General features: G+C 40.8%; 1 protein-coding gene across 4 annotated transcripts in view; it reads right to left on the bottom strand.

Moving 5' to 3' along the window:
• Positions 1-7,826: 7,826 nt before the first annotated feature.
• The window catches only part of LOC137297705 (uncharacterized), a 55,717-nt gene continuing 52,150 nt past the window's right edge, over positions 7,827-11,393 (bottom strand). For all 4 annotated transcript variants that reach the window (XM_067829629.1, XM_067829630.1, XM_067829631.1 and 1 more), the window contains one exon: positions 7,827-11,014. In XM_067829629.1, coding sequence (XP_067685730.1) covers positions 10,844-11,014 — 171 coding nt within the window. In that variant the 3' untranslated portion in view covers positions 7,827-10,843. The remainder of the gene's footprint in view (positions 11,015-11,393) is intronic.

Genomic DNA, 11,393 nt, shown 5'->3' with positions numbered 1-11,393 from the left:
AGCGACCAGTCTCCTATAGTTGAAGGAACATACGCACACGCACGCACACGCATACATACACATAGGTTACTTAAGTGCTGAGCAGTTCAACGTACATGCCTGCTTGCTAAGGCAGTCAAAACACAACGTTTATTCGTAACAGAGGACATTTAACAAGCCAAACAACACTCGCGTGATAACCTCCAGTAGTTAGCCGTATCACAAAATATTTAGATAATGTTAGTCAGGATTAACTGCAATTCACGACATTTATGGAAGGGTTTGTAATCACATTTGCAAAATGAACAGACAGAGGGATATTTTTTCACTTTCGAAGATTACGCGGAGGCCGAGGGTTAAAACCAATGACGCATTAAAGGCGCTGGGAAGGCGACAAGAGCTCACGTCGACTATCGAATAGAGTGGGATCGATCTAGCGACATTTATCTTCATTAGTGAATGAAGCGTCCCTTAAATATCTATTTCGTCATCCCAGTAGCTGTTGACAGCGGAATGAACGAGCAGGCGAAACCCGCATGGCCAATATGCTTGACCAATCGCATTTAGTTTTATTCCACGTGTTATTACTAGTGAAAATTGTATTGACGAATGGTGTTTTACAATTGTAATAAAAATGAGCAATCGAAAAAGCTCCAAAGCGATCAATTTTCATTGCGAGTACTTTAATTAGCTTCAGTCGCGTGTTGGAGCTAAAACACCTCTTGCGCACAACGCCATGAAATGGATTAGCAAAGGAACGTCCAACAGTGCGGCGAGATTGCAGTGGGTTGAGGTAGAGGTATTCTCAGCAACATGTGTCGATGAAGTTTCGGGATGAGATTCCGCTCGCCGTGGGTTCTAATCAAGATGAGTGCTAAACACGGATGTCCTGCTATAAGGGGTCTGTTGGTGTACTAAGGGACATGTGGAATGAACTTGGAGGTCCGTTCAACCAGTCGAATACCTTCTTGCACCAATGGTTGGGCTGTCTTTGGTGTTGCACTAGGAGACTCGGTGGCTGTTGTGATTGCATGCCATTAGAACCTTAATATGAAACACAATGTTGCATAAACGTTACTTCCGGTCTGTCAGCGGAGTGAAAGCAAAGAATTTTTCAAAATGCATGAAGTGTTATCCTTTGTTGGTACAGGCGGGAGAGAGGGGATATTGTTGTGTGAGAGTCATTGCGTGTGTGCGCGCACGCGTATGTCTGTGTCTTTGTGTGCCTCCGCAAACACGAGCGGTTGGTTAAGGCACTGAATATTAAGAGCGTTTTGTTCGTGTTTAGTTGACGTTCAAAGGAGTGGCTATGAAAGGCACTTTGTTTTGTTGGTTCACTTTGGGGTACAGCGAACAACTAGTCTGTCTCACAGTCCTTCAACCACATTAATCTAATTACTACCTTGCCCTCTCTGCAATACTAAATCCCTAAATGAAGCAAGTCTAGATTTCCTCAGGTTCTGAATCTCTGCTCTCACTGGGACCCCTTTTCAATTTAAATGAGTTTACTTAAAACTGTATATTCTGAAACGTAGTCTAAACGGAGCACATGGCTGCCAGGGTCTGGGTAACCTGGAAAACAGAACGAGGAAGGGGGAAGTTCAGTATCAATTTCACCAGACTACGACAAGGCGACCGCTGCCATCAGTGTTGTTTTTGGTGTTACACGTATGACTCCAGAGTAATAGTTGGCAGGTCCGAAATCAGGGTAACACGCTCTATTATCATTGTGTACCCTGTGTATGATCAATTAACACGGAGGTCTGGATTATAGAGTCATCGTTTGGCTGCTATTACAGAAGGGTGCTTGAACACTGTAATGGCATACTGCGGGTTCTTTTCCAGACAGGATGGTTTCGGACAATGTCTAAGCCTTCATGTGGCTTCCTGTCGAGATGGATGCTGTCTGATATTTAGGGGTCACCTTGACGCTTCTGGTCAAGACATGACAAGGCACGCATTGTAGGAGTGAGTGAGTGAGTGAGTGAGTGAGTGAGTGCGGTTTTAGCAATATGCCAGCAGTATTCTGGAGAGGGACACCAGAAATGGGCCAACACATTCTATTAAAAATATAATACTGACCAAACGAAAAAGGTAATTAAAGTGAATGAATAGAAAATATACTCATGAAAACCAATAGTGATAGGACGAGACTACCTTAAAACAGTCATCATGACAACAGTCATCACGTCTCCAAATCACGGAACAAGTCATCGACCACGACACAACTGTCAGTGGTGGCTATGGGATCCATGAGATGGGATTATAACCTGACACCGTCACCGCACACTTCTAATGAGAGGCTGGGTGGGTTGTTCCAGTCATGGTGGATAGCAATTCCGAGTTCAAGAGAGAACCTGGATACACAGGACGACGTGACATGGAAATCCGAATCTTGTTTTCAAATGTGTTCTATCGGGTAGAATTCTGGTGAACGAGCTGGTCAGTCCAGACTGACGACTGTCTCTTGAAACATATGTGATATTTGCGATTACACTTTCTTAATGAAGTACAAATTCTGGTACTTTTTGGTTAAGTCTCATTTGGTTGATTCGAACCCGCACCCTCAGATTCAGGCACCTGATCGCCAGCATACAAATTCAGTTGGTTGACCCACTTAGCCACCGCGACTTCCACAAAAACGGAAGTCGGCCAACTGGTAGTTTAGACTGTGTACCCCTTTTGTATAATCATGGACTGTCTCTTGGTCATGGTAAACATCAGCCACCCTGGCACGACGGATTCGTGCATCATCGTCTATGAGGATGGCGTCAGTACGTTCTAACGTACACATCCAGGATCCCATTCTTGTAACACACACCTGCCATCGTGCCCCTCACAAGCAGGCGGAGATCAGCACTCCAAGTCCTGTTGATGCCTTCCCAAACCACCAATGAACCAGCTCCATCTGCTATGTTCGGGTATGTTAACATAATGAAACCACTCTCCTGCTCCTCGCCACACCGTGCACGTCGATCGGTGAAGTCCACTTAATACCTTGACTCACAGGCAAAGTGTAGCGCAAAATGAGTTGCGCAGCAGAACGAAACTGACCAGTCTTCGTATATGCGAGCAAAGTGTAGCGCAAAATGGGTTGCGCAGCAGAACGAAACTGACCAGTCTTCGTATACGCGAGCGAAGCGTATACGAAGACTGGTCAGTTTCGTTCTGCTGCGCAACCCATTTTGCGCTACACTTTGCCTGTGCTTGACTTGCCTGTGAAGAGTACGGATGCCTAATCAGTGACGGCCCAACTGAAACCATGTCCCACCCACTCCAAACGTGCTCGAGGGTGACACCTGGTAAGAGGGATGGGAATGTATGATCCCCATGAACGAAGACCAGCCTCCAGAACATGCTTACGGATTGAGATTCCACAGTTTATTTTTGAGCACGGTTGACGTCACAAAGTGATGACGTTTTGCTGAAGGCGAGAGAAACCGGTCATCATGATGGCTGGTGGAATGTGGTCGACCATACAAAGTCATTGTTTGTTTTACATTATTCATGAAGGCAAGGGGATTACCTGGAGTTGCCTCTTTCGTTCACTCAATATTCTATCAAAATACCAGGTGTTGGCCTTTCCCACATTTAGGATTCATTTTTCATAGTGAATATGGTTTTATGCTTTTAGCAATATTTGGGGAATATCGCGGAGTTTTTAATACCAGAATAAACGCCACACACTGTGGGGATTCAAGACCACAGGTTTTCGAAGCTCTCTTAGCACTAGGACTGTCGTAAGTGCCATACATTAGCATTAATTTACGACGATCTCAGCGCTAAGACAGCCTCGAAATCTAGGACCTGGGCTCCCTTTCACAAAAGTCCCGCAAGCCTAAGGTCTCGTAAGTTTTCTCGTATCATTCCTGCTTCCTATGTTACAGTATAGGAGGTACGAATGCTACGAGAAAAGTTATGAGACCTTAGCCTTACGAGAGTTTTGTGAAACGGGGCCCTGGTCTTTACCTCACGGCCCCGTCTTCACACTTCACAGTTGATTTCTATCTTAGGATCTTAGTTGGGAATGTCTAATTTGCACGTGGAAATAAACACAGCAACAAACGATTAATATGAATCGTTCCACGCCAAGCAATATCCCGTTTCTGTTGACAACACTGAGTTTAAATGGACATGTAATTTAATTCTGCCATTCGAGGATCCCTGTACGACAGGTTTGATTCATCAAAAACAGAATCCATGTAACACTTAATCGGAAACATGGGGGAGTGCTAATACAGGAACATGGTTGTACATTCTGGTATTTTAAAATACAAGTTTCATATTTAAACATGGAAAAGCAGGTCACTGGATTTTACACAGAGTTTTCATACACGGAAGATCACCATAACATTATCCTGTACTTAAACTACGATCACCTTGAAATACCCTGTCAAGGAACACCTCATAAAGTTACAATGCCAATGCAGTGCCACGGGGAACCTCATCTTAAGTGTCTGTAGAATCACCATATCTCTTGATTCACGCCATGGCAGTGTGTCGATTTCAGCCGGTATTAATGAAGTTGATGACCCCGTTTGTTGAGGATTACTCTCACTGATCGTTTTCGGCAAGAAGATGGTTTACGACCTCTATCGAAAACCTAGACGGATCCGGAAAGAGTTGTCTCGCTTGCCTTCAGGGACATTGTAAAACCCGTGGTCACTGAGAATGACTAAATTAAGCGTTAACGTAAGCGGTCATCAATGCGCAAGAACATCTCGGTTCGGTGGGACGTATTGGTAGCTGAGTGTAGTGTGTATTGACGTTTATTTCACACATTCGTGGTGCTTGGCCTTAAATCATCACTTTGCAATACCTCTATCAGTTATCTCCCTTTGATATTTGTCAGGCGATCAATCAATCCCCAGCTAACATCACATAAATGTGCTAGTACTGACATCGCTCTATCCTGTACAGTTGGTACTGGCATAATGTAGGACAATACAGAGCCAGTACTGGACCAATGCTTATTTTGAGTAAGTGGTTCGTTCCCGGCAAAAATGCACTGGGCCATAAGTTGAGTTGTTATCATAAATACAGCACTGCAATTCTTATTCGGCCCAATACTGGCAGTGCATTCCTGTCTGACGAATTGTGGGAAATTATCTCAGGACCATGTCGTCTGCTCTAGAGATGGGGAACAAAAAGCACACAATGACGTTTTAGACACTATAACGCAACGTAATATGTAATTGTGAATCACTTATAGAGACTCCTTTTTCAACTAAGGTTAGGTGTCGAGTTATATTTGGAGCAATAACATCCAGTGTGAAATTGGGCATTTTGAAACATTCAGTATATGCATGTCACGCATGTTGTTAGATCACGGACAACCTGTTGACATGCCTGTTTCAAAAACAAATTCCGTATATGGCCTTGAAAATAGTATTGTCTGATAATCATGTCATTCTGGACAAAACTTCGAAAGATTGATTCAAAAGCAAATGACAGTTTGAAATACTTCAAAAAGAGACTATCACGTGAATTGAAACTTCTTCGCAAAAGGTCATCCAGAAAAAACTCAGACACGTTGGGAATTCGTGAAGTACTGAACTGGATGACAAGGTGCATGATGGCAAAACGGAAATTTGTAAATCTGCCTCCTCAGTGATTATGCTATGTGTGACAGTGATGGTGATTACTTTGATGATGATGTTCTAGTTGACGATGATGATGACGACGATGATAGCGACAATGAAGATGACAATGAGTTAGTTAATGTATGTAATGGTACTCCATCTTTCCTGACAGGAACGCTTGACATAAACGACGAGAAATATCAGGACACAGTACATACGAGAAACCTGAGTTCAAGGCAGCGAATCAGTGACAGAATAATGCATCATCTAGTTTCAAGAATTAAATTCATATGGATAAACTTGTGTTTTCTTCTTTGCTTGCTGAGCAAACCGATGGGAGGTGCCAACCATGCTATCGAACCCGACCATTCGACCCGTTAGTCGAACCCTTCGACAAGCATGGGTTGCTGAAGACCAGTTGTAACCCATGGGTTTCCACACTTGCCACACATAACGTACGCTACTGAAGCATGACGCAGTTTAACATGCATACCCCATTCGAACACTGATCACTGTCTCCAGGAATATCTGTCCTTGTATTTGTCCGTTATTCCTAACACCAAACAGGTTTACAAGAAGTACCAGCTTCGTCTGGATTCGAACAACCGACCGTTCGTTCGATAGGCACGTACTCTCTGTACTTACCCACAGGCGGCCCAAAGGACGACATCTTTGAGCACGGTTGGGAGAATAATGAGATGAAACCTTCATGCCAGAGACAATCATTACCTAGATAGGTTGTTCATTCTGGTGTAGATCTGGTGCTCAATGCAACACCTTACCTTGTCTCATTTCATTAGGGCATCGTTTTCTGCTTTGCTGACGCAGTAAGGAGTTCAGCACAAGATGACACAAGTACCCATTCCGCGATTTTCAATAGTTCTTGGATGTTCGGGCTGGTTTTCCTATACGGCTTTGTGGCATGGGAGACAGGTGGAATATTCAGCCGAGAAGCAGTTTCGAGAAGAAACATCTGAAGTAAGATGGTGAGACCAATGGATGACAACAGAGCCATCGCGACACTCTGAAGGTTACCACCTGGTGACCATCTCGGGGTCACATTCTCCAAGCTCTTGGTGCCAAGCAGTTTCAGTCTGCGGTCAAAGTTTTTCATTCTTTCATTCAATACGGAGATGGCATCGTCTCCTTCGGTAATAACGGTATGAGGATAAACTTATTCTTCAGTCACATTCGCAAAACACCATATTTGCATCATTTGGATTGTTCTTACATAAAATTTCCTGTGCCAGAGAATGAGGACCGGCAGTACCTGTCATGAGTTGACACACTGCAGTCAAACTGTTCCAGCCATATGAGATAGCATCCTGTGGTGATTCTTGTCAAAGCAAACCAGTAGGACAGAGTGTTAGCCACTCCTGTGCAGATTTCCCATGATTTTCTGATCAGGGTAGTTCACCATTTGGGGGAAGCCTGAGAATACAAACAATGCCAAAGTAAGTGTGATCATGTAGGTTTCTTATTTCCACCTGGAACAACGTCATCCTGCGCCAACTTCTGTGTAAAGCACGTCCAAAGAGATGCAGATCACTGAAGTTTACTATTTGGTGGGGAAGCTTCTGAATACAACAACGATCCCCAAAATAGGTGACGTGGAGCCATCATTCAACATTTTACCCTGTGCCAGCTTCCGGTGTAAAGTCCAAAGTGATAAGGTCAAACATGTTCGACCAAGCGAGCTACAAGTTACAGCTATACCTCAGATGGGGGAGCACATTCTGCAGCTTCACCCAAGATAGATCCTTGGGTTTAGGTTGTGCCCCACGCTGAAGCACAAGTAGGACTTGTCACGCACTTAACTGGAGTGACATGATGCCATTGAACTGTAGTGAAAGGAGTACCCTGTTCAAGAGCAGATCCAGAGAGGGAAAGAGGAGCCAGATGGAAACCCTTCATTATCCAAATAGGGTTTGAGTTTGTGTGTTGATCCAGTGATCTGCATGAACATTGATGTACACAATCTTGTAATGATAATGTATGTCAGGAGAACAGTGTTTATGCTTCAAGTCTCATTTAGTATGCGAATCAAGTGCAAAATAAATATGCATATTACGATACATGTAACATCAACAATATTGCAGATTTCCAGTGAATACCATGTTGGCACTCACAAACATGGATCATAATCAGGAATCAGCAGATCTTGGACAAGACTGTGCACAAGAAGTTGTTGTGCCTTAACAAATTGACACCTAACCACAAAATACAATTCTGAAAACGCATCTACTGAAAAGCACCAAGAACTAATTTAAAGGTTTAAAAATATACCTTTATTATAAAAATGTACACATAAGAAACGTATGAAACAATATACTAATGATCCTCAGACATTGTTCCTTATAAGACACAGACATGGCTCATGCTTCATACAGTGGTTTTCATAAAATGGGGTTTTTGAAAAAAAAATATATCAAAATACACCCTGTGTGTTTGTCTGTTGAGCAGTTAAGATGGATCATTTTGTTTACAAGATCATATTTGCATTTATGTTCTTCACTCCATATATATAATGCACACCATTTTTATGGTCAATGCATATTTAAGATGTCTTTAATAATTCCACAACAAAACCCTACCCCCTGAAGGGTTAAACTTTTCAAGTTAACCCATTAGTGTTCATATAACTCTGTTAGAGGGTGTGAGTTTGTGGCACCACAGCTCTTTCTTTATAACCATGGCTAGTTGTGTCGTCCTTATCTCTTAAGCCACTGCCATATTAACAGTTTTTTGTTCAAACTGCCTCAAAAAACCCAAACCACATTTTTTCTTCTAAAATGTGACTCCTATGGAGGTGGTTAAAAGCAAAAAGATATTTCTCCAAACATTTGTGTCGGAATAAATAAAAACAATATGAAGTGTCGCAATAATGTTGACAATTGATCTAAGATAAAACAAGATCTTAGTGGAAGACAAACACAGTTCCTTGCATAGCGCCAGCACCTTCAACTACTCGCTGCAACACAAATGACCTGTAAGTCATTGACTTCTACGCAGCAGTTGGACTTTGCTTTAAAGCTTGTAATTGGTTTAAATGTGCAGTTGTAAAAATAATCCAACGAAAGTGATAACTAACAACGAGTACGAACTTCATCCAAATATCCACAGCTTATACATTCTGCTTAAGTCACTTAATGAGGATGTGCCAAAACTATTTTGTCATTTTTCTGCTTGACATGTAATTCTCACTTGCTTCGTTTCAATGATAATTTCAGTCAGTGACAAAAATTCATCCAAAATTCTGTGGTCATGTAAATATCACTTTGTTGACATGTGCTTCCTCATTTGCTTCATTTCGATAATTTCAGGTGATGACAAAAATTCGTGCAAAATACTTATGACATATCTCCCATTTTGTTATGACTTCATATGTGGTGTTACTGACATTCTCTTAAAGGATATACTACTTGCATAGAACAATAAATGCATTGTGGGGGTCAGCAGTATACGTTTCGTTGATTTCACAGAAGTGATTTACATGTCACATGGTGTGCTAAGCAACTCCATACTCTTTGAGCTAAAAAACCATGCACAGTCTAAAAATAAATATAAGGTTCGCTTTCACAACATTCACCTTCAAGACATACAGTCAATTAAAGATTTTCCAATAAATAAATAACAATCTTGTAAAGATTAAAACATGGCAAAATACCATTTTGCAATTCCAGGCAAAGTCGTATGGACAAAATGCATTGAAAACTGTTTGGTACACATTAGCATTGAATATACTTTCGATAGTGTTGTCCTCAAAACTTATGTTTAGAAAAGCCTGGTATTACAAGATACTATCTGCCTGTCACTAATTAACATAACAACCAGTGTGGGTGGGTGGAGAGTGTTGTGTCGTCTACAGTGAAAGGAAACGAAAGACAAGAAGAGAAGAGTGAACAGTTCATACACATTCCTTTCCGAACTAGTGGGACGATGTCATCGTTGCCTAAGTCACCTTAGTTATTTACATGCATACTGAAACACTGTTTTTGAAATAGTGTGCAACATCTGTATAGTTTGACAAAAATGAATTTCCTTATTCTAAACTGTGTGAAAATTTTCGTATCAGATAATCACAAGATTTTGTTCTGCATGGCCAGGCCGACCATACGATTGTGATCAAAATGGCAAAAAAAAAAAAAAAGAGGAAGAAGCTGTTCAATTAGATGTCTGGTAGTTAGAACAACCTCAAAATGATACTCAATGAAAACACGTGTTCAAGCAAACACAGTATTCTGTGTATAACTATCAAAGTTTGTTTTCACAAAAATGTAGATTTCTCAGTAAAGTCCTAAACTGTAAATAAACAAAACACAAAGTCCTGGCAATGCAAAAATAATCAGTACGTCATGAAACGAATAGCCTCATTATAAAAGAATAAGATGAGAGTGCGGTTTGTTTCAAGCTCTTTTTGGTAAATTTGTTCCACGATAAAATGATATGTACAAAGATGCCACAACGCAGTACATACTTAACAATATATGACAGGTAAGTAGTCAACACAACAATGACAGTGCAATGATCTCATCACTGTCAACAATTTATACCTATATACATATGTATAATGCTATTCTACACGTCGTATATTACAGTAATACACACATTCATTTGTCAGACACAACACTCAGTGATCAACTTGCAGGTGTTTGTGCATGCATCTTCATACAGAAAAAGCTGACAAAATATATATATGTCCTAACTAATAATTTGCAAAAATATATGTAAACATGCTCACAGGATGTGGTTAATTTACTTCATTCGTCGAGGTATATCTTTCTGCAGATACAAGACCTTTTGCAAGTTTTCATCTGAGCAAAGTCACTGCTAGACTATTTTTTGTAGCTTTACCGGATAGTGAAGAAATTGCCAAAAATAGCAACAGATTAAAAATGCAGATTAAAATCATTAAATAATGATTTTTTTTTTTTGTAATCATGTTTAAAATCCCTTTTTTCAGAGGTCTGTTTTAGTGATGTTGGTTGTAGCAGTAAGTAAGGCATGTTTGCTTATAACTAATAACTTCAGCTTGGCACATATAATCAGCTCACAACAGAATCATACAGTAATTCCTTCCTTCGTAAGGCACATGAGTAAAAGTCAAGAGTTATCTCCCTTTAAGCACTTTCTAATCCAAAGGAGAACAGTTTCTACTGTCAGAGTTGTTGACCTTTGATCCTTCTTTCCCCACTCATGGGAAAGTTTTCATCACACAATATAGCTATGTCTTTCCCAAAGTCAAGAGCACATATGAATCAGCACTTGCATAGACCTTTGGGCTACTTGCATTGTGCCCATTTCGGCAAGATGCGTCTTCTTGCATTCGTGAACCAGTAGTTTATTTGGTTAATCGTCAATCCAGTTTGCTTAATCAACATGGCCTTTTCGTCATCATTGGGATAGGGATTGTCTTTGTGGTTGCGGAGCCATTCCAACATAATTGCCACAGCCTGTAAACGATAATTAATCAAATTAATTTCAAACCTAATCAAAAACAAAATATTTTCTACAATTTATCCTGTCTTAAAGACATGTTCTTGAAAGACATCTTTGATGTCCCTAATATAAACTGGGAGATCTCTGTTCAATTCTCGGAGGGAAACATGTCAACATTGTGCCTGACGCATCTTTGTGATAAACACTGAAGCAAATTCCCCTGTAATATCAATGAAGGCGACAATCCAATTAGAATCGTAACTAAACGGCCCAGCGGACAAAATGTCTAACAAAGGCCATGCATGAGTACATTTTTTGAATGTAGCAAGCATACTAAATAAAGATATCAATTAGATTAAAGAACAAACATGTAAAGGTCACATTAAAAAATGT

This window comes from Haliotis asinina, chromosome 10, assembly GCF_037392515.1.
Source record: "Haliotis asinina isolate JCU_RB_2024 chromosome 10, JCU_Hal_asi_v2, whole genome shotgun sequence".
NCBI lineage: Eukaryota > Metazoa > Mollusca > Gastropoda > Lepetellida > Haliotidae > Haliotis > Haliotis asinina.
Note: the sequence above shows the minus strand (reverse complement) of the source record. Positions and strands in the feature narration are given on the sequence as shown.